At 44.1% G+C, this 27,310-nt stretch overlaps 1 protein-coding gene and 1 pseudogene across 2 annotated transcripts in view; one reads left to right on the forward strand and one right to left on the reverse strand.

Moving 5' to 3' along the window:
* LOC143280195 (uncharacterized) overlaps positions 1-6,619 on the forward strand; it is a 50,825-nt pseudogene extending 44,206 nt beyond the window's left edge. Inside the window, exons 14-17 of the transcript XR_013055007.1 lie at positions 1,303-1,338; positions 3,035-3,205; positions 5,322-5,375; positions 6,229-6,619. The product of XR_013055007.1 is annotated as an uncharacterized LOC143280195 (transcript). The remainder of the gene's footprint in view (positions 1-1,302; positions 1,339-3,034; positions 3,206-5,321; positions 5,376-6,228) is intronic.
* Positions 6,620-11,017: 4,398 nt separating this feature from the next.
* LOC143280196 (tartrate-resistant acid phosphatase type 5-like) lies at positions 11,018-27,307 on the reverse strand. The gene is made up of 6 exons (XM_076584804.1): positions 27,225-27,307; positions 21,507-21,715; positions 20,418-20,542; positions 19,692-19,892; positions 18,257-18,404; positions 11,018-14,499 (listed from the first exon to the last, which is right to left on the reverse strand). Exons 1-6 carry the CDS (start codon positions 27,271-27,273, stop codon positions 14,251-14,253), a joined length of 981 nt encoding a protein of 326 aa, XP_076440919.1. The 5' UTR covers positions 27,274-27,307; the 3' UTR covers positions 11,018-14,250.
* Positions 27,308-27,310: the final 3 nt, after the last annotated feature.

Below are 27,310 nucleotides of genomic sequence, written 5' to 3' on the forward strand. Positions count from 1 at the left end.
CACAACAACACTCCTACTGTTGTAATTACCACACAACACTCCTACTGTTGTAATTACCACACAACACTCCTTCTGTTGTAATTACCACACAACACTCCTACTTACCACACAACACTCCTACTGTTGTAATTACCACACAACACTCCTACTGTTGTAATTACCACACAACAACACTCCTACTGTTGTAATTACCACACAACACTCCTACTGTTGTAATTACCACACAACACTCCTACTGTTGTAATTACCACACAACGCTCCTACTGTTGTAATTACCACACAACAACACTCCTACTGTTGTAATTACCACACAACAACACTCCTACTGTTGTAATTACCACACAACACTCCTACTGTTGTAATTACCACACAACACTCCTACTGTTGTAATTACCACACAACAACACTCCTACTGTTGTAATTACCACACAACACTCCTACTGTTGTAATTACCACACAACAACACTCCTACTGTTGTAATTACCACACAACACTCCTACTGTTGTAATTACCACACAACACTCCTACTGTTGTAATTACCACACAACAACACTCCTACTGTTGTAATTACCACACAACACTCCTACTGTTGTAATTACCACACAACACTCGTGTTGAGAACACCACCGACAACAACAAATGTGGTCGCAACCAATTCAGCCCCACAAACAACATTTCAACAGTTGCATTAAAAAATCTGATAAAATGTCAACCCAAAACAAAGTGACATACACATTGTGAAATCCAATTCAGTATTGTATGTACTATTCAGACAATTTGTGAATCTCAGTCCCTGTAACCACCCATTTTCAGTTGTCTGTGTGTTGATTATCACATAGAAAACTTGGCATGTTTGATGATAGTGTGTTCATGGACATGATATAAACTTAAAAGAATATCTGAGCAGTGATTTCTTATGTCTTCTTCTCTTATTTATCTGTTATAAATGCATCATGAACTTATTAGTATGAAACAAACTTCATTTTTATAATCTTTCATCGTATTCCGATCCTTGTAAGTTGTATGAATAGTCTTTACCAACAGTGCATCGTTTGACTGTGTGTGTGTGTGTGTGTGTGTGTGTGTGTGTGTTCTGAGAGTATTTGGGATATACACGGCATCCAGTGTTGTATTGACAATGGAGCAGAAGAAAAAGTGATGTGCCTGGGTTGTTGGGTTGCTGTGCGGTGTGTGTGTGTGTTAACCACAGTGTGTGTGTGTGCCAGTGTAGGGAGGTAGGGGTGCTGTGGTGTGCTTTGCAGTGACTGTAGTGCAAGTTTTTTTGTTTTTGTCTGTGTTCAGTGAGGCCGCAGGGGACAAGAAATCATCCAGACAGAGGTAACTCCTGCGTTGTGCATGGTGTAAAACAGTTGTATTCTGTTTGAAAATGTCACAACACACGCACGGTGCATTCGGCAGGATGACAGAAACATCAGTCCTGTGGTAATGTTCATGTAGACACGCGCTTGCTCTGTTCACAGTCCATCATGTGTCTAGATTTGTTGTGAAGTGAGTGAAGAGAAGTGCATTGTTTTCAGTACCAGTGGGTGGGTGTCTTTTGCAGCATTTGTTGTCTGCTTTTGCTGGAAGGAGACGGGGAAGATGTTTTTCTCTTTCCTTCCTGGCTTTACAAAGCGTTGCTGACTCATGTTGTGCAGCACAAGTTTTGTAAGCCCAGAGATAATTGTTCTGTTGAACATGCAGATAAGGATGCATGTTGAGATTAATAATAATAATAATAATGGATACTTATATAGCACACTGTCCAGAAATCTGCTGTAGGTGCTTTACAAAAACGCTTTTGTTAACTTAAAACATTACATCAATGTTACACACACACACACACACACACACACACACACACTGCATACATACATTTTAACATACATGTGTATCTAACAGCTACCCATGACCTAAGTTGAGGTCCAGAGGTAATACATCTGACTAGGAGGCCACTGTCCATGGGTTTGAGTCCTAGGTTCAGACTGATTTTTACACATCCCCCTCCACTAGACATTGAGTGTGACCTGGGCGCTCATATTTTTGGATAAGACTGTAAACCGACGTTCTGTGTGCATCATGCACTTAGCTAGAGCACGGAAAAGAAACCACGACAACAAAAAGGGTTGTCCATGCAAAATTGCTTTGGAAAGCCCAGTTTGACAGCAGAACAAATTCACTTGGGACAGAAAAAAGAAAAGAGAAATATGGGTGGTGCTACACTGTGGTGACACACTATCCCTGCAGAGAGCAGCTTTAATCTGACTGTCACACAGAGATATCGGCTGTGAGAAACAATACGATGTACTACACTACACGACCATACAATACTTGTGTACAGAATGTGTGAAAATGTTTCAAGTGACAGTGGTATGTTGTGAACACAGCCATACTGACTGATGTCTGAAATGACTTCGATTTTTGTTTAAAACACACACACACACACACACACACACTTGTTGCTTTTCTTCATTTAGATTTTATTTCCACAGATTGATGCCTACCTTTCCTGGCACCCCCACACCCCACCCCCTCCATCCACCACCCCTCCTGTCTGTGCCCCTGTCATGAGTGCCAACTCGTGTTACACGCTGACAGCTTTCCTGTGTAAAGTCCACAGCTGACATGGTGTGTGGCTGTGTAACCTGCCCCTCACTATTACACATGTGCTGATTGACTGCTGGGATCTGGCAGGATATCAGGCACACACCTTTTGCAGCTAGGTCCATGAAGATATTGTTTCACAGAGTGCATCTGGATACTGTCCTACACTTCCTGAAGGAAAGCATTTTTAACTTGATTTTCATTGTACATGTACTGAACAAGGCGTGGTGTGGCTGAAATCAGGTCTTCTTAATGTTGCTTTTATTGACCTTAGTTTAGAATTATTTAGGTATATCTCTGATTGGTTTAAAGAATTGGCAGAGTATTGAGCCCTGAAAATGGCCTCTTTGCGGTCCGCTGGGCTTGACACCAAACATCATCTGTTGTAGCTGTGTGCATGGTGACGACCTGTGACTGCTGTGTTTTGCAGGGATCGATCCCCCAGCCCCGTGCGTCGTCGCAGGAGCCCGTCCCGGAGCCCCGTGCGCAGTCGCAAGCGCAGCCCATCTCGCAGCCCGGTGCGCAGTTCTCGACGTCGCAGTGCCAGCCCCAAGAAGCGGCGAAGCAAATCACGCAGTCCTCGTCGCTCCCGCTCTCCGGCGTGAGTACACTGCTGTGGTGTGAGCGCTGTGTTTCCCAGGTCTGGTTCTGAATAAGTTGTTGCTGTGGTGTGAGCGCTGTGTTTCCCAGGTCTGGTTCTGAATAAGTTGTTGCTGTTGTGTGAGCGCTGTGTTTCCCAGGTCTGGTTATGAACAAGTTGTTGCTGTTGTTTGAGCGCTGTGTTTCCCAGGTCTGGTTATGAACAAGTTGTTGCTGTTGTGTGAGCGCTGTGTTTCCCAGGTCTGGTTCTGAATAAGTCGTTGCTGTTGTGTGAGCGCTGTGTTTCCCAGGTCTGGTTATGAACAAGTTGTTGCTGTTGTGTGAGCGCTGTGTTTCCCAGGTCTGGTTATGAACAAGTTGTTGCTGTTGTGTGAGGCGCTGTGTTTCCAAGGTCTGGTTATGAACAAGTTGTTGCTGTGGTGTGAGCGCTGTGTTTCCCAGGTCTGGTTCTGAATAAGTTGTTGCTGTTGTGTGAGCGCTGTGTTTCCCAGGTCTGGTTATGAACAAGTTGTTGCTGTGGTGTGAGCGCTGTGTTTCCAAGGTCTGGTTCTGAATAAGTTGTTGCTGTGGTGTGAGCGCTGTGTTTCCCAGGTCTGGTTATGAACAAGTTGTTGCTGTGGTGTGAGCGCTGTGTTTCCAAGGTCTGGTTCTGAATAAGTTGTTGCTGTTGTTTGAGCGCTGTGTTTCCCAGGTCTGGTTATGAATAAGTCGTTGCTGTGGTGTGAGCGCTGTGTTTCCCAGGTCTGGTTCTGAACAAGTTGTTGCTGTGGTGTGAGCGCTGTGTTTCCAAGGTCTGGTTATGAACAAGTTGTTGCTGTGGTGTGAGCGCTGTGTTTCCCAGGTCTGGTTATGAACAAGTTGTTGCTGTGGTGTGAGCGCTGTGTTTCCCAGGTCTGGTTATGAATAAGTTGTTGCTGTTGTGTGAGCGCTGTGTTTCCCAGGTCTGGTTCTGAATAAGTTGTTGCTGTTGTGTGAGCGCTGTGTTTCCCAGGTCTGGTTCTGAATAAGTTGTTGGTGTGGTGTGAGCGCTGTGTTTCCCAGGTCTGGTTCTGAACAAGTTGTTGCTGTGGTGTGAGCGCTGTGTTTCCCAGGTCTGGTTCTGAATAAGTTGTTGCTGTTGTGTGAGCGCTGTGTTTCCCAGGTCTGGTTCTGAACAAGTTGTTGCTGTTGTGTGAGCGCTGTGTTTCCCAGGTCTGGTTCTGAACAAGTTGTTGCTGTTGTTTGAGCGCTGTGTTTCCCAGGTCTGGTTCTGAACAAGTTGTTGCTGTTGTTTGAGCGCTGTGTTTCCCAGGTCTGGTTCTGAATAAGTCGTTGCTGTGGTGTGAGCGCTGTGTTTCCCAGGTCTGGTTATGAACAAGTTGTTGCTGTTGTGTGAGCGCTGTGTTTCCCAGGTCTGGTTATGAATAAGTTGTTGCTGTGGTGTGAGCGCTGTGGTTCAGTGTTTCCCAGTTGTGTTTATGAATAAGTTTATATCTGGTATAAATGATAAGATGGTTCATCATGTTGAAATTGAGGGGCAACAGGTATGGCGTAAGCTCCAGATGTGTAATTAACTTAACAAATCTGTTTTGAACAATGTGCACACAAACAGCAGGAAAAAGTACACCTCCAGATACAAATGATTGTGAATTGTTTCAGGCCATGAATGCAGCAGAAGAGTGAATGTGGAAAGGTGGATAATGTATTATTTGTTGGTTCAGCTGTTTGTTGGTTCAGCTATGTATTAGATTGTCTGTGCCTGTCTGGCAGGTTGACGTCAGTGTATGCAGGAAATAGTTTATATTGGTGAATGATTGCACACAATCTGACTTGAGTGAAACACTTGTGTTTCCATTGTTTGGTGAATGATTGCACACAATCTGACTGAGTGAAACACTTGTGTTTCCATTGTTTGGTGAATGATTGCACACAATGACTGAGTGAAACACTTGTGTTTCCATTGTTTGGTGAATGATTGCACACAATCTGACTGAGTGAAACACTTGTGTTTCCATTGTTTGGTGAATGATTGCACACAATCTGACTTGAGTGAAACACTTGTGTTTCCGTTGTTTGGCGAATGATTGCACACAACCTGACTCGAGTGAAACACACTTATGTTTCCGTTGTGTTTTCAGCAAAAAGAAGAAGGCCCGCAGCCCTCGCCGCTCCCGCAGTGGATCTCGTCACAGGTGATTATAATTATCTGATTAATTATCACTGAACACACAACACAGGTGTCAGCGTCAGTCAGTAAGTGCACAGGTTTTGGTCTATCTGTGGAACCATGGAATGTTGCTGTTAAAAACAGGAATCACGAAGGAGAAAAACTGGTTTGCAAGGGGTTAACATTTAGTGTGCATTTTTTCACATCAAATAAATACTTTGCTAGACGATTGCACAGCTAATGATGAAAAGAACCGATTGGTATGTCAGCAGAGAAACGAAGCAGAAAAAAGAATGAGCTGCATTGAAGCACAGGTTATAGTAATAAAGCACTGGTGTGGCAGTCTCTGCATGGGATGCTTGGTGGCAGAGTGCGAGATGTGGATACCAGGAGGCTGGGTGTGGGGGGCTTTGGGGAACAGTGTGACCAACACTAACACCACTGACAGCATTTAGAGTATCGTGAAGTGGAAAAAAGAATGATTACAGGATGGTGCATTCAGAAACAGAACATAGGTAATGTACTCGAGGGAGGTTTCTAGTCACAGCTACCTTTGGTTTCTCTGCTTGGGCAGACTGGTATTTTGCACAGAACACAAATCAGACCTCTGCTGGAGTCTGCACCAGTACATTACATTAAGTTTGTTGGATAAAAGTGATCCAAGGAAAAAATGTCCATACTCTGAGATCCGTTTGTTTCAGATTGTGTGATAGTAATGTTCCTTTTGTAGCATATCCTGGCATCAGCCATTTTGAAAAGAAAAAGCATTTTTTGGTGCTTGTATGCATATGTTAAAGTGAAAAAGAAAGGAAAAAAAAGGTGGTGGTTCATGTCTTGTGTGGAAACTGCATTCTCAGTCAGCGGAGCCCCGCTTTCAGGTCCAAGAAGGAGAAGAAGAAGGAGAGGAGCCGCAGCCGGGACCGCAAGGAGAAGAAGAAGAAGGAGAAGAGCAGCAAGGAAAAGCGAGAGGAGAAGACGACGACATCGTCAGCATCATCATCGGGTAAGGTGAAGAGGGACTATGACGAGGAGGAGAAGGGCTTCAACAGCGCCAGCGACCACGAGGAAGACATGCGCTCCCAGGGCGGCGACAACAACGACAATGACATCAACGACCGGCGCTCCAGCGGTGGGGAGGAAGAGCAGCATGTGGACATGGACACCAGCGATTAGAGGAGCTGTGTGTGGTGGGCTTGGGGACATCTGGTGGGGGGGGTATCATGTTGTTGGGGACTGGACAACTTGGAGAGGGTTAGGTTGATTGGATGGGGCTTGGGAGCATCTGGGGGGGGGGGGGGGGGGGGGGGGGGGGGGAATCATGTTGCTGGGGACTGGACAACTTGGAGAGGGTTAGGTTGATTGGATGGGGCTTGGGAGCATCTGGGGGGGGGGATCATGTTGTTGGGGACTGGACAACTTGGAGAGGGTTAGGTTGATTGGATGGGGCTTGGGAGCATCTGGGGGGGGGATTGGGGGGGGGGGGGGATCATGTTGTTGGGGACTGGACAACTTGGAGAGGGTTAGGTTGATTGGATGGGGCTTGGGGACATCTGGGGGGGTGGGGGGGGTATGTTGTTGGGGACTGGACAACTTGGAGAGGGTTAGGTTGATTGGATGGGTCTTGGGGACATCTGGGGGGGGGGGGATCATGTTGTTGGGGACTGGACAACTTGGAGAGGGTTAGGTTGATTGGATGGGGCTTGGGGACATCTGGGGGGGGTGGGGGTGGGGGTGGTATCATGTTGTTGGGGACTGGACAACTTGGAGAGGGTTAGGTTGATTGGATGGGTCTTGGGGACATCTGGGGGGGGGGATCATGTTGGGGACTGGACAACTTGGAGAGGGTTAGGTTGATTGGATGGGGCCTTGGGGACATCTGGGGGGGGGGGGGGGATCATGTTGTTGGGGACTGGACAACTTGGAGAGGGTTAGATTGGATGGGGGGGGGGGTATCATGTTGTTGGGGACTGGACAACTTGGAGAGGGTTAAGTTGATTGGATGGGGCTTGGGGGGGATCATGTTGGGGACTGGACAACTTGGAGAGGGTTAGGTTGATCGGATGGGTCTTGGGGACATCTGGTGGGGGGGGGGGGGGGGGGGGGGTGGTATGTTGTTGGGGACTGGACAACTTGGAGAGGGTTAGGTTGATTGGATGGGGCCTTGGGGGCACAGAGAGATGGATTGTGTCTATCAGAAAATGGAGTAACGTTGGATGCTTCATAGTTTCAAGTCATCTGGTTTGTGTCTTTTTGTTTTATGAACACCTTTGCTTTGGTGTTAGTTTTGGGTCTTTTGGGATTTTTCCAGTTCGATTTCATTTCAAACAGGGTTGGTCTTTGTGTTGAATAGAAATGTATGCTTCAATGTTATGGGTGATGACCAACTTTACTAACAGTTTTTCTTTTTTCCATTTTGTCAAAGATGGTATTTTTCAGTCAATACAATATATTTGTTGATGTATGAAGACGTGTTTTCCTGTGCACAGTTTGTCTCTGTATTTGTGTGCTAACTTATGGTTCATGTTACTGATTCATTTAAATTTCTAGCTACTCTTGTACCCAAATACAGTTTCTAAAAATAATTGGGAAGAAAGGTGTAGGAAGCTGGTTTAATGTGCTGTTGTGAAATTTATTTATTTATTTTTTTTAATGGGAAATGTCATTGAAAGAAAGAGGCTGTCACAGTTGAGTTGTTGTGACTATCGATTCCTGTCACATTGTGTTAGCAGTAAGTAGTGCCAGGGTGACTATCGATTCCTGTCTCACTGTGTTAGCAGTAAGTAGTGCCAGGGTGACTATCGATTCCTGTCTCACTGTGTTAGCAGTAAGTAGTGCCAGGGTGACTATCGATTCCTGTCTCACTGTGTTAGCAGTAAGTAGTGCCAGCATGACTATCGATTTCTGTCGCATTGTGTTAGCAGTAAGTAGTGCCAGGGTGACTATCGATTCCTGTCTCACTGTGTTAGCAGTAAGTAGTGCCAGGGTGACTATGATTCCTGTCTCACTGTGTTAGCAGTAAGTAGTGCCAGGGTGACTATCGATTTCTGTCGCATTGTGTTAGCAGTAAGTAGTGCCAAGGTGACTATGATTCCTGTCTCACTGTGTTAGCAGTAAGTAGTGCCAGGGTGACTATGATTCCTGTCTCACTGTTAGCAGTAAGTAGTGCCAGGGTGACTATCGATTCCTGTCTCACTGTGTTAGCAGTAAGTAGTGCCAGGGTGACTATCGATTTCTGTCGCATTGTGTTAGCAGTAAGTAGTGCCAGGGTGACTATGATTCCTGTCTCACTGTGTTAGCAGTAAGTAGTGCCAGGGTGACTATCGATTCCTGTCTCACTGTGTTAGCAGTAAGTAGTGCCAGGGTGACTATCGATTCCTGTCGCATTGCGTTGGCAGTAAGTAGTGCCAGGGTGACTATCGATTCCTGTCTCACTGTGTTAGCAGTAAGTAGTGCCAGGGTGACTATCGATTCCTGTCTCACTGTGTTAGCAGTAAGTAGTGCCAGGGTGACTATCGATTCCTGTCTCACTGTGTTAGCAGTAAGTAGTGCCAGGGTGACTATCGATTCCTGTCTCATTGTTAGCAGTAAGTAGTGCCAGGGTGACTATGATTCCTGTCTCACTGTGTTAGCAGTAAGTAGTGCCAGCATGACTATCGATTCCTGTCTCATTGTTAGCAGTAAGTAGTGCCAGGGTGACTATCGATTCCTGTCTCATTGTTAGCAGTAAGTAGTGCCAGGGTGACTATAGATTCCTGTCTCACTGTGTTAGCAGTAAGTAGTGCCAGCATGACTATCGATTTCTGTCGCATTGTGTTAGCAGTAAGTAGTGCCAGGGTGACTATCGATTCCTGTCTCACTGTGTTAGCAGTAAGTAGTGCCAGGGTGACTATCGATTCCTGTCTGTGTTAGCAGTAAGTAGTGCCAGGGTGACTATCGATTCCTGTCTCATTGTGTTAGCAGTAAGTAGTGCCAGGGTGACTATCGATTCCTGTCTCATTGTTAGCAGTAAGTAGTGCCAGGGTGACTATAGATTCCTGTCTCATTGTTAGCAGTAAGTAGTGCCAGCAGTGGCCATTTTATCATTGGGGAAACTGACTGGCATTTGTGGAGTATTTCTGCCAGTTGGAAGAACAATAATGATCATCCGTTTTTTTGATGCCTCAGGTGTTACTTCCCTTGTCAAGGCCCATGGAAGAAGCTAAGTGCTCTTTGGAGTTAATTCTGGTTTACCTTCTGTTTTTGGGTTTTTTTCCAAATAAGAAATCCAATTACTGCTTGAGATAGGACTTCAGAGTGAGTTAGTTGATGGTGAGAATTACTGCTTGAGACAGGACTTGTGAGTTGGTTAGTTGATGGTGAGAATTACTGCTTGAGACAGGACTTAAGAGTGAGTTAGTTGTTGGTGAGAATTACTGCTGAGACAGGACTTCTGAGTTGGTTAGTTGATGGTGAGAATTACTGCTTGAGATAGGACTTTTGAGTTAGTTGATGGTGAGAATTACTGCTTGAGATAGGACTTCTGAGTTGGTTAGTTGATGGTGAGAATTACTGCTTGAGATAGGACTTAAGAGTGAGTTAGTTGATGAGAATTACTGCTTGAGATAGGACTTCAGAGTGAGTGAGTTGATGGTGTATTACTGCTTGAGATAGGACTTCAGAGTGAGTGAGTTGATGGTGAGAATTACTGCTTGAGATAGGACTTCTGAGTTAGTTGATGGTGAGAATTACTGCTCGAGACAGGACTTAAGAGTGAGTGAGTTGATGAGGAGAATTACTGCTTGAGATAGGACTTCAGAGTGAGTGAGTTGATGGTGAGAATTACTGCTTGAGATAGGACTTCAGAGTGAGTGAGTTGATGGTGAGAATTACTGCTTGAGATAGGACTTCTGAGTTAGTTGATGGTGAGAATTACTGCTTGAGATAGGACTTCTGAGTTAGTTGATGGTGAGAATTACTGCTTGAGATAGGACTTCTGAGTTGGTTAGTTGATGGTGAGAATTACTGCTTGAGATAGGACTTCTGAGTTAGTTAGCTGATGGTGAGAATTACTGCTTGAGATAGGACTTCTAAGTTAGTTGATGGTGAGAATCACTGCTCGAGACAGGACTTAAGAGTGAGTGAGTTGATGAGGAGAATTACTGCTTGAGATAGGACTTCAGAGTGAGTGAGTTGATGGTGAGAATTACTGCTTGAGACAGGACTTCAGAGTGAGTGAGTTGATGGTGAGAATTACTGCTTGAGACAGGACTTGTGAGTTGGTTAGTTGATGGTGAGAATTACTGCTTGAGATAGGACTTTTGAGTTAGTTGATGGTGAGAATTACTGCTTGAGACAGGACTTCAGAGTGAGTTAGTTGATGGTGAGAATTACTGCTTGAGACAGGACTTCAGAGTGAGTTAGTTGATGGTGAGAATTACTGCTTGAGACAGGACTTCAGAGTGAGTTAGTTGATGGTGAGAATTACTGCTTGAGACAGGACTTTTGAGTTAGTTGATGGTGAGAATTACTGCTTGAGATAGGACTTCAGAGTTAGCTGATGGTGAGAATTACTGCAGCAGACTCTGTCCATGTGTGGCAGAGTTAGAAGGCACACACATTGTTTAAATATATAAAATTTGATTTGACATATCATCAGTCTGCACCCCTGTCAAACCAGAAGGCTGAACGTAAAGCCAAAGAAAAAAGTGATGCTATTTCCAAAAATATACTATATCATTCAACAGGTACAAACGGAGTATATAGATGAAGTTATTACAATTTTTACTGACATGACCTTGCTTATAGTCGTATCACAACTAGGATAAGTGAAGAAAGACAAGTATATCAATTCAAGGCCATCGTGGTGTATTCAACAACAATCTAAATAACAGTATTAAATCAGAATTTCCCATCAACACATTCTTATCGGCTATCTTTTCATATGTTTTGCTTCACATCAGTTACAAAATCATTGCAAAGTAAAAATTCTTCCTGATACAAATAGTGTTAAATATAAGAATGATATGTGATTGTGTTCAAAAACTGGCACACAGCAGACTGCACAATTCTCTGCCAAAAGGGACCCAAACACAGCAGTTTTAGACAACATGGTGTAACCTGAACGGTCAACTGATGCAGAGAGTACTGGACATGTGCTCTAGGTCAACCAAAGCACACTGGCACCAGTACATCAACAATACCTAGATCTCAGCAATACATTCTTGTGGGACAGTAATGCCGGAGAAAAATCCTATCTATTCACCCAGTGTAAATCGGTTAAGTCCTGGCAACATGCTGTCTGTTGCCCATGACTCATCACACAAAGAGGACATTATATTTTGCAAGGTGTGTGTTTGTGGAAGACTTTCCCTCCTTAAACACAGGACATGTCTTCACAACCTTACTGTCACCTTAACGTGGGACAGATTGGTATAGAGCTATTTTTTAACTTTCCAATGGGGGGCAAGAAAGGTCAGAAGAGAGCTATTTTGAAATGCTGGCAAGGAGGGCAGAGCATATATCAATGTAAAGATCCTTTCCAAACATTCACAGTGACATCAATGATCATCAAAAACGGAAACCAGAGCATTGAAAGAGGCAGGGTTTGGAAGTCCAAACAGCTCTGCACTGTGTATAGTTCACATTCAGCATGAATCATCCTGGCTTCTTGTTGACCTTCACACACCGTGTCAGTGTTATCATACATCCACTTGACCAGAGTGCAAAATGTAAAAACTTATTACATCAGTTTGACACTGTTACTCCACTGTAAATAATTTATAGAAAACAGTTTGACACATATCATCAATTACATTCAAATTTAAATTGTACATTCATGCTCAAAACTTAATTTAAAAAAAACACAAAAACCCCCCAAAAAACCAAAACGGGATGGTGGTGGTGAAGATATGCATTTTAGGGGAAGGGATGGGGAGAGAGAGGGGGAGAGAGAGAGGAAAACATTTATTGAAAAAAAAAATTGAAAAAAAAAGGTAGAACTCATTTTTGACTCTAATAAACTGAATACTAAAAAATTCATGCTGCATTATTCTGTGACATATCTGACAATGTGCAAGACTGTCAGTACAAACTCAGCTCCGATTAGAGGTGTCATAGCTTAAAAAAAAAGAACATCTCTAAAATCATACACAATTTACGAACTCAGAATGACATGCATGGAAAGAACATGTATAACAAGACTAAATGCATACCAGAGCTTTGTAAAATAATCCTTTGCTGAGAGAAAGATAAACCAAAACCTTAAAAACAAAACAAAAAAAACTCCAGGTCTTTCAAAGTTTTTTGTTTACTGCTGTCTTGTTTCACTTTTCTTCGAACCTCATTGCTCTCTCCACACAACACAGACTTTATTTTTCACAAGTGTTCTATGTGAGTCAGACACGGATATTTTCTGACCCAGAGGCGAGCAGCTGGATTATCTTTCTATCTTGTGTCATTCACACCCCAGCCGAAGACCACACAGGGCCATCAACAGCTGGAATACACAGGCTGAATGCACATATATGATCTCTCCCCCCCCACACACACACATACAGCTACAATACTGTGACGTATGTAGACTTCAGCCAGTTCCTGAGGACTGCTGGCACAGGTCACATCTCACACTGGCACTGATTATCACACTGCACCAAGTGCAACACTGACCACACAATCATGTCACAGCTCTACCTCCCCCACCAAAAGAGATACAGGGACAAAGCATTAGGGGAGACAATGGGTGGAAGAGACCCATCTTGTTCAGGAATCACACATACACTTGGAGCCATTCTGCAGCATGTTGCGTAGTCGGATCAATTCTGCGTTTTTGCATATTTTGGAGGAAGGCAGATTTTTCTTCAACAGAAAATTTAAGAGAGAGGTTTATATTTAATTACAGTCTACCTTTTATCATTAAAATAGACTAAAACACTATTTACACAATAAAAAAGGCCATACAAATACGATGCATTACTTTGGTGAATACACAAACATGTATATCACATATGGAAAACACTCCTGCATTCCACAGTACATTTCATAACTGAATCAGTGACCAAAGCCATGTCACACTGCTGCTCACAGTTGAAAAGATGTGTGTGCTGGAAAGGTCTTGGGAGTGGGTGGGGGAGGAGGAGGCAGGGAAAATAATCTCAACTAGTGGTATAGATTAGCAATGCGTTAATGCACACCCCTTGGCCATTTTGTTTTTAGCACTCAGAGCAATATCCATTTCCCAGCACCATTTTGTGAAACCTGCCAGTCAAGTATTAGGGCTGTGGAATGTTGAAAACAACAAACATCTGTTTTCATCAACTTCAACACAGTTGCTGCAACACTCATGTCAAGAATCCTACATAGTAACTATCTACTATCACAGTTATGCACAGATTAAAAAAGAAAGAAAAAGAGGAATACACTGAACCATAATTTATGGTTCAATATGAACTCCTCTTGCAAAAATCCAGGTTTCAAGTGTACATGTGCCAGGATTACTGGAGATCAAAATGTCTGATGTAAAACCCCACAGATTTCTGCAGGTGAAGACCTTTGGCGCTTTTACCCCTCCAAATGTATTTACCCCTCCAAATGTATCTTCACTTTTCATTAATTATTTTTTTTTTTTTTAAAGATTCATTTTATCTTATGAACTTTTATCAACAAATCAGCAATTATTCTTGATAACAAAAGTTTCAGCAGATTAAACAAAATGTAATTATTCTCACACACAGCAATTATTCTTGATCAACAAAACTTTAACACACTTATGAAAAAATCTATTAAAATTATCACATGTATGAATTGTTTTTGATCAACCAAGCTCTAACTGATTTATAGAAATTATCTATGAAAACAATTCTCAAACATATTCTCAAGCATATTAATCAAATCTATCACAGATAACAAAACAATTCCACATCCACTTAAACTTTACGGGGAAAGACGGTGGTTTTGTACAGGACGGTTCCAGACGCTTCGATGTAGGTGAAGGTCATGTTGGTGGCGGTGGCCTCAGCGAAGACGAAGCCGCCCAGCTTGGTGACATCAGCCCAGTGGAACTTGGAGGACCCCTTGGGCACGGAAGTCTTGTGGGCCTCACTGGCATCGATGAAGTTGGCAGACCCTGACAGGATGTAGTCCACAGTGTGGCCTCCCTGGCTGGTCTGTAGGTGCTGTCAATAATAATATTAAAAATAATAATCATAAGACTTATATCAAACTAGGAAGCAAAATTGCACTGGTTCTTAGTGCTGCAGCCCTGGGGGGATACTTGTCCTTTGGGAACCATCACAACGCCGACTGTCATAAAACTCTCTTGGCCGAGAGTGGGGATGTAACTTGGGCAAGTTGCTCTCCACAATAATCAAATTCTAGCCCAGATAGTCCGGACAGCAGCTGCCTCCTCTGCTGTTCTGATGGTCATAGTGGAACACAACTATCATACATATATGGCGCACACTCTCCATACAGTGGGTGCAAAGTGCCTCATGAAAAAATACATACACAATAGTGCATAATAACGTCTCTGCACATGCAAAAACAACACATGGTATCTATATAAACAGACAATACAACAAATTGCAGATATGAACTATCACACACACAAACACATTCACACTCAAAAAGGCATGAAATGTATCTCACATGCACACACATGCATATGAATACTTTATCTCATCCAAAAAAATTCATATGTGGCAGTACACGAACAGTGCACAAAAATCAGAAGTCAACATGAATAGAGGAAATGTTTAAATACTGATTTGAGGTGAACCTTGGACACAAAATGCTGAATACTGATTTGAGGTGAACCTCGGACACAAAATGCTAAATACTGATTTGAGGTGAACCTCAGACACAAAATGCTAAATACTGATTTGAGGTGAACCTCGGACACAAAATGCTGAATACTGATTTGAGGTGAACCTCGGACACAAAATGCTAAATACTGATTTGAGGTGAACCTCGGACACAAAATGCTAAATACTGATTTGAGGTGAACCTCGGACACAAAATGCTAAATACGGATTTGAGGTGAATCTCAGACACAAAATGCTAAATACTGATTGGAGGTGAACCTCAAAGACGTAAAATGCTTAAATGCTGAGCTGATGTGAACCATGCGTACAATAATCACAATCATACACACGATGACAATCTCCCAGACGACCATGCGTACAATAATCACAATCATACACACAATGATGACAATCTCCCAGACGACCATGCGTACAATAATTACAATCATACACACAATGATGACAATCTCCCAGACGACCATGCGTACAATAATTACAATCATACACACAATGATGACAATCTCCCAGACGACCATGCGTACAATAATTACAATCATACACACAATGATGACAATCTCCCAGACGACCATGCGTACAATAATTACAATCATACACACAATGATGACAATCTCCCAGACCATGCGTACAATAATTACAATCATACACACAATGATGACAATCTCCCAGACGACCATGCGTACAATAATTACAATCATACACACAATGATGACAATCTCCCAGACGACCATGCGTACAATAATTACAATCATACACACAATGATGACAATCTCCCAGACCATGCGTACAATAATTACAATCATACACACAATGATGACAATCTCCCAGACGACCAATATGAACACATCAAAGAGGAAAGGCGGTCATACAACAAACACTAGTCAGAAAACAGGAGTGTGTCCCCACTCACTGCTCAACATAGGAGTGTGTCCCCACTCACTGCTCAACATAGGAGTGTGTCCCCACTCACTGCTCAACATACACAGGAGTGTGTCCCCACTCACTGCTCAACATAGACAGGCCTCACTCACTGCTCAACATACACAGGCCTCACTCACTGCTCAACATACACAGGAGTGTGTCCCCACTCACTGCTCAACATACACAGGCCTCACTCACTGCTCAACATACACAGGAGTGTGTCCCCACTCACTGCTCAACATACACAGGAGTGTGTCCCCACTCACTGCTCAACATACATAGGAGTGTGTCCCCACTCACTGCTCAACATACACAGGCCTCACTCACTGCTCAACATACACAGGAGAGTGTCCCCACTCACTGCTCAACATACACAGAAGTGTGTCCCCACTCACTGCTCAACATACACAGGCCTCACTCACTGCTCAACATACACAGGAGAGTGTCCCCACTCACTGCTCAACATAGACAGGAGTGTGTCCCCACTCACTGCTCAACATAGACAGGAGTGTGTCCCCACTCACTGCTCAACACAGACAGGAGTGTGTCCCCACTCACTGCTCAACATAGACAGGAGAGTGTCCCCACTCACTGCTCAACATACACAGGAGTGTGTCCCCACTCACTGCTCAACATACACAGGAGTGTGTCCCCACTCACTGCTCAACATACACAGGAGTGTGTCCCCACTCACTGCTCAACATAGGAGTGTGTCCCCACTCACTGCTCAACATACACAGGAGTGTGTCCCCACTCACTGCTCAACATAGGAGTGTGTCCCCACTCACTGCTCAACATACACAGGAGTGTGTCCCCACTCACTGCTCAACATACATGCATGCCACACTTCATGAGACCACCACCAAAAACAAAAAACCAAACACACACACAAAAAAACACACCCAAAAAACACACACCAAAAAACCCCACCACCACCAAATCCCCGGGGCAGCAGACAACACATGGCCTGTGAATCAAAAATCAAACTGAAATAATGACACCTGAACAAGACCAGGTGTTTTCAACAGTGAACTGAGAAACACTTCAAAAACAGAAAGAAAGAAAAAAATTAACAACCTCCTTCCCAACTCTCCACATTGAAAACTGCACAGCATGGAAACTAAGAAAGTGTGTCAGTCACCTTTGACACAACAGACCATTCAATTCTTCTTCCCTGTCTTCATTTTACATTTGGCACCAAGGGCACCTTTGACACAACAGACCATTCAATTCTTCTTCCCTGTCTTCATTTTACATTTGGCACCAAGGGCACCTTTGACACGACAGACCATTCAATTCTTCTTTCCCGATAGACCATTCAATTCTTCTTCCCTGTCTTCATTTTACATTTGGCACCAAGGGCACCTTTGACACGACAGACCATTCAATTCTTCTTTCCCGATAGACCATTCAATTCTTCTTCCCTGTCTTCATTTTACATTTGGCACCAAGGGCACCTTTGACATGACAGACCATTCAATTCTTCTTTCCCGATAGACCATTCAATTCTTCTTTCCGGTCTTCAGTTTACATTTGGCACCAAGGGCACCTTTGACACGACAGACCATTCAGTTCTTTCCCGTCTTCAGTGGCAACCTAACATCGATGGTTCCCTGTGCACTGCCGACGCTGGAACTGCGACGGACGAACCCGGGTGTGGCTGTGTGTGGGGGAATCTAACAATGAGCAGCGTGGGAGTAATGCCACTGAAAAGTCCCAAATAATATGGCCTTTTATGCCGCACTCTCTTGGTGACCTCAGTTTTGATACCCCTGCACTTCTACACTTGGGGTAAGTCTTGTCGGGGCCTTTGGCATTGGCAGACACATGGGAGGGACATGGTGCTGGCCTCCACTCTTGCTCACTCAGTCTGGCTCTGTGACTAAGCCATTGTCATCAGTAGGGGGCTTAGTAGCTTGAGTCCTAAGTACATTAAATCTGAACAGGCACTACCGAACACCACCGAAGTGACTCAGCAGCAGTGCAGGGTCTCCTCTGGTGTGTGGTCTCCTGGCCACCTAACACTGATGGTTCCCTGTGGACTGTCGGCTCTGAGACTGAGACAGATGAACTCGGATGTGGTTGTGATTGGGTGACTCAGAGTGAGGGGCGTGGGAGTAATGCCACTGAAACGGTGCAGATGATGGGACAGAGAAAAGAAAAAGAAGAAAAAAGAGACGTGACTACTGACCTGGAGGTTATGGTCGTGACCACTCATGTGGCCTGATGCTTTGTTCTTGTACAGCAAGGGTTCCAGGCCCTTCACCAGGCAGTCGGTTGGCCCGTGCTCCGCCACAGAGTACACTGGGAAGTGACCCACCGTGAACAGGTAGGTGGCGCTGCACACAGAAATAAGGTCAAAGGTCACAGAGCTCCACCACAGAAAACACCAGTGAACAGGTTTGTGACGCGACAAGCAGGGAGAGTCGCACCTCAGAATTTTATTTTATTTTCTGCATGCACGTTACTCTGTAAATCCATAAACAGAAATAGGACCTACAAATCTCTCTCTCTCTCTCACTCAGTTTTCTGTTCACTCTTACCTCACACTCCTTTTTTCTTCAACTCTGTCCCCTGATCTACCCAGTGTGCAACCCCCCCCCCCCCCCCCCCCCCACAACCCTCCTCTAAGTTTCCTTGCTGTCTGAAGGCTCTCCCCCCCTCGCCCCCCCAAACCCTCTAAGTTTCCTTGCTGTCTGAAGGCTCTCCCCCCCCCCCCCCTCTAAGTTTCCTTGCTGTCTGAAGGCTCTTCTCCCCCCCCCCCCCCAACCCTCTAAGTTTCCTTGCTGTCTGAAGGCTCTTCTCCCCCCCCCCAACCCTCTAAGTTTCCTTGCTGTCTGAAGGCTCTTCTCCCCCCCCCCCAACCCTCTAAGTTTCCTTGCTGTCTGAAGGCTCTTCTCCCCCCCCCCAACCCTCTAAGTTTCCTTGCTGTCTGAAGGCTCTTCTCACCCCCCCCCCAACCCTCTAAGTTTCCTTGCTGTCTGAAGGCTCTTCTCCCCCCCCCCAACCCTTCTCTAAGTTTCCTTGCTGTCTGAAGGCTCTTCTCTCACCCACACCAACCCTTCAAAGCTTACTTGCTGTCTGAAGGCTCTTCTCACCCTCTGCCCCCCCCCCCCCCCAGCCCCCCTTCCTCTAAGCTCCCCCCCTCCCTCCCACAGCTTACTTGCTGGTCTGAAGGCTCTTCTCACCCCCACCCCACCACAAAAAACTTACTTGCTGGCCTGAAGGCTGTTCTCACCCCCAGCCCACCCCCTCTATGCTTACTTGCTGGCCTGAAGGCTGTTCTCACCCCCAGCCCACCCCCTCTATGCTTACTTGCTGGCCTGAAGGCTGTTCTCACCCCCAGCCCACCCCCTCTATGCTTACTTGCTGGCCTGAAGGCTGTTCTCACCCCCACCCCACCCCCTCTATGCTTACTTGCTGGCCTGAAGGCTGTTCTCACCCCCACCCCACCCCCTCTATGCTTACTTGCTGGCCTGAAGGCTGTTCTCACCCCCACCCCACCCCACCCCCTCTATGCTTACTTGCTGGCCTGAAGGCTCTTCTCACCCCCAGCCCACCCCCTCTATGCTTACTTGCTGGCCTGAAGGCTCTTCTCACCCCCAGCCCACCCTCTCTATGCTTACTTGCTGGCCTGAAGGCTCTTCTCCACAAAGGCCCACTGTTGCTGTGCGGTGCGGATGTCCTCAGGCCCCGAGGGCTGGGTGTGCAGCCGGTCGTCCCCGGTGTTGCCGCACAGCAGAATGGTGTCCATCATCACAAAGTCCACACTGGCTGACGAGCCCGGAATCTTCTGCTGCAGGTTGTAGTAGTAGTCTGGGTAGTTCCTGGAGAGAGAGACAGAGAGAAATAAGAAAATGACACTGATGCAAACACTAGTGAAAAATACTGCTGACCGACATTCAGGCAGGGAGCTTGAGGCAGATGCAATAAAACGTTATATGTACATAAACATTCATGCATCAAGCACACCATACACAAACAGGCTCATGCACAAACAAATACGCAGACACACATACACACACAGAAAGCAGAAGTTCAAGAAGCACTTTTTTCAATTATTTGGTAAGCGGAAAGAAAGAGGTGTGTTTTGAGATATTATTCCAGACTGATTAGAGGAATCCGCACGACTGAGAAGGACAGCTTGTTACAAAGGGTAGCACTGCATTGTGGCAATTTGCTTCCCTTGGGGAGAGCAGCCCACATTTCACACAGAGAAATCCGTGTCAAACAACACAATACAATGAACACACTTGTAATGTACCTGGTCCCTGCCCCGCCCCCATCCTCCCCACCACCAAAAGCAGGAAGACGACGTAGAAAAAAGGACCTAGCGATCAACAACAACTGACCATCGTTTGGATCGCTGGCTGTATGCGATCTGGGCACTGACGTTGCCGTTGTGGTCATGGTTGCCAGCGATGAGATACCAGGGGATGTGGAGAGATGGGTGAACGTACACCTCTTCAAACGTCTCCTGCAACCACCACACAACAGCATGTCCTATGTCTGGATCTGTGTCTCATCATAACAACAACACAGTGTGTCAGCTCTGTGTGTGTGTGTGTGTGTGTGTGTGTGTGTGTGTGTGTGTACATGTGCACACTTAGTATATGCATATGTCTAAAATCCTACTGTATCATTGTTCATATATGATTTTTGATTCATGCTATTAGCTTGAATGTACACCCCCCCACCCCACACTCCAACACACTCCTTGTAGCCAAGTACACTTGGTAATAATGACTTATTATATTATACTTCTACAACTACTAATCAGATATGGAATGGAAAGTCTTGATTATGCAAAGACCCTTTGACAGGAATGGTTTTTAATTTTTTTTTTTTTTTTTACTGCCTGAGAGAAATGTCTTCATATTTTTGAAAAGGCTGTAAGTGAAGGAATGTGTCAGACTGAAAAGGCAGTGAACTCCAGGTTGGCACAGGTGAAGAACTAAAAACTCCTGCTGGGTTTCTCTCTCTTCAATTTGGGAACCCAAAAAACTCTGCATCAGTGGAAGAGTGGAGTGACCTTGAAGGGACATGTTCACTTCCAAAGTCAGAAATATACTGAGACGTAGTTCCAGAAATGATGTGGAAGCAGATACATGGGATCCATAACAGGAAGAGGAAACATGTCCCTGCACGCAGCATGCATTTACTTCATCATGCCAAAGTACCAGGACAACAGAAATGTATCCATTCAAAAATGGGATGGAAAACTACACCGTAATAAATCTATAGAGATGAACAATCTGCAGAAGGTGACATGCTGTTTCAATGCACAGCATCAGGGAGACTGTTCCATTAACGTCATCAACAGAAATGTGTTGTGTACCAGGAAGCATATCGCACCATTTACAGTGTTGTCTGCATGATCTTTATCTGTACACACACACATATCTTGCCAGGCAAACACACACATACACATGCTATCCTACCTGAAATCGTTTGTCATCGACACTGGTGACACCATCAAAGTAGAAGTTGTCTCCCAGCTCTATGATGAAGTGGGGGTTGTAGAGTGTGGAGATGCGGGCCATCTGATTGGCTGTGCCCACCTCAATGGGCGTGCGGTAGGGCCAGGTTGGCAGCCCCCCCATGTCTCCGATCACCAGGAACCGCAGGCTGTCCAGTCCCCAGCACCCCCCTGTGGACAGGGAGTTTCAGTTTCAGTTTCTCAACTAGGCGTCACTAGGCGTCGGACAAATCCATGTATGCTACATCACATCAGCTAGACAGATGCCTGACCAGCAGCATAACCCAATGTGCTTTGTCAGGCCTTGAGTGCATGCATACCTATTTGTGTACCTATCAGAGAGGATTTCTTCTCTAGAATCTTGCCAGACGACAACACTTTTGCTGCCACGGGTTCTTTTTTAGTGCTGCACACAGGATCTCTGTTTCTCATCTCATCTGAATGACTAGACACTCAGTTGGATTTTCTCGGGAATGACCAGGTTCTAACACACCTATTATGCTGGACTAAAAAGGAAGTCTTTTCATGTGCCTATGTAGTTCCTGCCAAGGCACCACATGCGTTCTGACTCTTTAAGGATAAAAAGCTTTTATTAATCTTCCCGTCACAAGGCAATCTGGGCATCCCCTTCATGCCAGCAACACCTCTCACAGTTTCTGCAATAGCTTCCTCTCTCCTGGTAAATACTCAACTGCAATATAAGAGAATATAACTCAAAGAAACAGAACTGTGTGTGTGTGTGTTCTGTTTGAGCGACAGCATAAAAACATGACAGAATGCACACTAACAGACAATGTTTATCTTTCACTGCTGATAGCCCAACTCACCATACAGGGCCATGTTTAGACTGGAAAACTAATTAACAGACAATGTTTATCTTTCACTGCTGATAGCCCAACTCACCATACAGGGCCATGTTTAGACTGGAAAACTAATTAACAGACAATGTTTATCTTTCACTGCTGATAGCCCAACTCACCATACAGGGCCATGTTTAGACTGGAAAACTAATTAACAGACAATGTTTATCTTTCTGCTGATAGCCCAACTCACCATACAGGGCCATGTTTAGACTGGAAAACTAATTAACAATGTTTATCTTTCACTGCTGATAGCCCAACTCACCATACAGGGACAGGTTTAGACTGGAAAACTAATTAACAGACAATGTTTATCTTTCACTGCTGATAGCCCAACTCACCATACAGGGCCATGTTTCGACTGGAAAACTAATTAACAATGTTTATCTTTCACTGCTGATAGTCCAACTCACCATACAGGGACAGGTTTAGACTGGAAAACTAATTAACAGACAATGTTTATCTTTCACTGCTGATAGCCCAACTCACCATACAGGGCCATGTTTCGACTGGAAAACTAATTAACAGACAATGTTTATCTTTCACTGCTGATAGCCCAACTCACCATACAGGGCCATGTTTAGACTGGAAAACTAATTAACAGACAATGTTTATCTTTCACTGCTTATAGCCCAACTCACCATACAGGGCCATGTTTAGACTGGAAAACTAATTAACAGACAATGTTTATCTTTCACTGCTTATAGCCCAACTCACCATACAGGGCCATGTTTAGACTGGAAAACTAATTAACAATGTTTATCTTTCACTGCTGATAGCCCAACTCACCATACAGGGACAGGTTTAGACTGGAAAACTAATTAACAGACAATGTTTATCTTTCACTGCTGATAGCCCAACTCACCATACAGGGCCATGTTTAGACTGGAAAACTAATTAACAATGTTTATCTTTCACTGCTGATAGTCCAACTCACCATACAGGGCCAGGTTTAGACTGGAAAACTAATTAACAGACAATGTTTATCTTTCACTGCTGATAGCCCAACTCACCACACAGGGCCAGGTTTAGACTGGAAAACTAATTAACAGACAGTGTTTATCTTTCTGCTGGTAGCCCAACTCACCACACAGGGCCAGGTTTAGACTGGAAAACTAATTAACAGACAATGTTTATCTTTCACTGCTGATAGCCCAACTCACCACACAGGGCCATGTTTAGACTGGAAAACTAATTAACAATGTTTCTTTCACTGCTGGTAGCCCAACTCACCACACAGGGCCAGGTTTAGACTGGAAAACTAATTAACAGACAATGTTTATCTTTCACTGCTGATAGCCCAACTCACCATACAGGGCCAGGTTTAGACTGGAAAACTAAATATGGATTCCATGGAACATTAAACAACAACAAATAAAAAACAAAACAAAACCCAACCAACCTGGAAAAGAAAATAAGACTGAATATCAAACAGAAAAAAAAAGCCACAAAACGGACAGTTCATACTATCACCAGTACAGTTTTACAAACCTGTGCACAAGACGAACAGCAGAACACTTCCTAATACCTTGGCTGCCATCTTGCCTGTGTCTCACCTGCACTGCCCCTCACCCAGGTAAGGCAAACTCTGAGGCTGCTGAGGCCCTACACCTGATTTTATGTTGGACTGATTACCTCCCATGCCCCACCCCATGTGTGATGGCAGAGCCCCCCCACTGGTCACTGGTTATATCATCACCTGTGATCAGCAGTGAACCTCTGGATCAACAGGAACATTAGTGACAGCCTGACCCCTCCCAACACTCCCCCATGATAGCCAGGTAACTGCTCAGCAGTGAAACACTGGATCACAAGTCCAAAGAAAAACAGTGGCACCCTAGATAACCAGAAATATCAAAGGCTGAACTACATAAACATAAACATTAGAAGAGGTAGTTATCTAATGCTGGCTGACCTGCCTTACCAAGATAATCAGAAGGACACAATAAAACAGCACTTTCATGGAGAAAAACTTATCAATCATATTTAGTTGTTTTTTTGACACAATGTTAATACAAACACAAGAAGTGTGTGTGTATGTGTGGAGGGGGATAGGGAGAGACAACACTGGGGGAAAATGGAAACGTGTGTCTGTGCACGTAAGCATGCAAGCTGAGTGCGTGCGTGCGTGTGTGCGTGCATGAATGCGTGCGTGCGTGTGTTGTTGTTGGTGGCGGTGGTGCCTGCATGCATGTGTGTTTGTGTTATGTCACTGTGTGCACATATATACACACTAGTAGTAAAGTTTGTACAAGCACAAGTAAACATGTAGACCAAAAATCCAAACATACACACAGAATGAGCAGACCAAAATTCAACATGTGTTACACGCACATGACAATGGACACATGTAACAAATGTGCAGGTAAACATCCATGCAAAAACTCAACCATATAATTCACATTCTCTGTACACACAATGGTGATAACTAATCAGCTATGAATGATGTGATTGCAGTCCAGTGTATTGTTGAAAATATTTCATAAGTCAGAAATGATGGAACTCAGAAACAGTAATGACTTTTGTTTTTTAAACAGACCTTATCCAATAAAGATAATATCATGTTATCAAATAAATGAATGTGGCTGAACATAACATATCAGTAACGTAAAACTTTGTCAAAGAAACAGAAGCTTCTGTCTGATAACTGTCAAGTGGCCTGACGCCTGTCTCTCTGAAGCTGGAGCATGAGTGTTATCTGTCAAACACAGTGCATAGTTCGCTGAGAGTATAAAATCCACAGTTCACTGTTGAGAAGGTCTGTTATCTTGGGTGTTACTAACTGTCCTTGAACTGCTGAGCACAGGCAATGATATAACCAGTAGCCAAGGGGAGCTCAGCCATCACACATGGGGTGGGGCAAAGGAGGTAATCAGTCAGAGGTAAAACCAAGGTGTGGTGCTTCCTCACTTCCTGACCATGCTTCTGGTCAGGTATCTGCCTTGCAGATGTGGTGCAGCCTTTATGGATTTGTCCGAATGCAGTGACACCTCCTTGAGAAACTGAAACTTCCTCTGACAAGTCATGGTGAAAATCACTTTTAGAGAGACCTAAATGTCTGTTTTACAGCATTATGAAAACAAACCTTTTGCCAAGAAACATATCTCATTAATTCTGGATACATACATATCCATTTATAAAGTTCTGTTGCAGTGTTTGGAGAATGAAATAGGAAGAAGAGAAAACCAAGAAAGAGAAAACTTGAATTTTTTAAAATTCTGTCTGAAGAAATAATATAATTCAATACAGACAGATACCCAGTAAACACTTATCACATTGGTCAATGTTTGATTTATGCTATTTAATTTGTACTTGGAAAAAAAACAATAACGTCAACTTAAAATGGGTGTGAAACTTGTCCTTCCATCTTGAAGGTACATGGCAATATGCTGAAGTTTGATTTGCTTTGATTGTATGTGTTTTAGAAGCTTTACAATCCACAATCACCCTGTCAATTACAGCAATTTATGCATAAGATTCACTCTACTGTAATAACCATTTCATAGGCTAAAAGAACCTTGACTAAATGTCTTGACTTCAAGGGAAGCAAGGTGGTGTGAATGGTTTGACAGAGAAAGACTGTCAGGACAAAGAGAGACAGAGGGTAACCAAGAGAAGGAGAGGTGGTGTGAATGGTTTGACAGAGAAAGACTGTCAGGACAAAGAGAGACAGAGGGTAACCAAGAGAAGGAGAGGTGGTGTGAATGGTTTGACAGAGAAAGACTGTCAGGACAAACAGAGACAGAGGGTAACCAAGAGAAGGAGAGGTGGGTTATGGGTAGGATTCAAAAGTCTTTTGGATATCAACAATATTCAGCACCAGTAGACCTTCAATACTGGCAGTTTACCGAACTTTCAGCTTCAGGGCTTTGGATGTGATTTCCAACAGTTTATGGAGGGTTAAAGGTCAACATTTTTCTGATTCATTAGTTTACGACGAGTACAAAGTCAGTCATAGTAAAGTGCCTCCACCCTTTTCATAGGTACATGTGTACAATTAAACACAGAAGATCGCACTTGCTCCATAAAGATCAAGTTATTCATGTCAGTGTTCGGTGGGTAATGGGAACAAGAACATAACCAACATGCACACACCCTGAACTGGATTATGGGTGCCTATATAGCAAGGTAAAAAATAAGCAAATTGTCAAAGGCATAAAAGGCTTCATGTGTGTGTGTGTGTGTGTGTGTGTGTGTGTGTGTGTGTGTGTGTGTGTGTGTGTGTGACTGAAACCTGACTTGAGTGACAGGAAACGAATGATGAGCACCCAAAGCAGCTCTTAGGCAGCCTGTTGTGCAAATAACACCAAGTTTGTAAAGCACTCAGAGCTTGGTCTCTGAACAAGGATAAGGGCTATGAAAGTATTCACGTCATATTTATCATCATCATCATCAGCCATGATGAAATCATCAGTAAATATTGATGTTCATTCATGTAAAACGATTAATTCTATTTTCCCCAAGAGACGGGTTTTGCTTCAAAAGCCACACCCCCCAGGTTTAGGTCATGAGAAACCAGTGTGCTAGAGCTGTTTATCATGACTTGTGTACATTCAGGTACACTCATATCTTATCATATGTCGGATCATATGATATTGGCTATTTACAGTGATTATTATCCATCATAAAGTCGCATCAATCAGGGCAGAAACATCAGTTTTCCTTTCTATTCAGTATTCTGTTGTTTTTTTCTGTCCAGCAAACAAAACAGAGACAAGCTCCTCGTTTAAATACAAATGCCTTAATAGCAAACTAAAGAAAAAAAACAACAACAATACTAAAACAATAGTTCATGCTGTCAGTTTTGTAATTTAACAAACCTGCGCACAAGACAAACAGCAAAACGCTTCCCAACATCTTGGCTGCCATTTCTTGTTTGTGTCACATGGTCTGCCGCGTCATCATG

This window comes from Babylonia areolata, chromosome 3 (assembly GCF_041734735.1).
Source record: "Babylonia areolata isolate BAREFJ2019XMU chromosome 3, ASM4173473v1, whole genome shotgun sequence".
Lineage (NCBI taxonomy): Eukaryota > Metazoa > Mollusca > Gastropoda > Neogastropoda > Buccinidae > Babylonia > Babylonia areolata.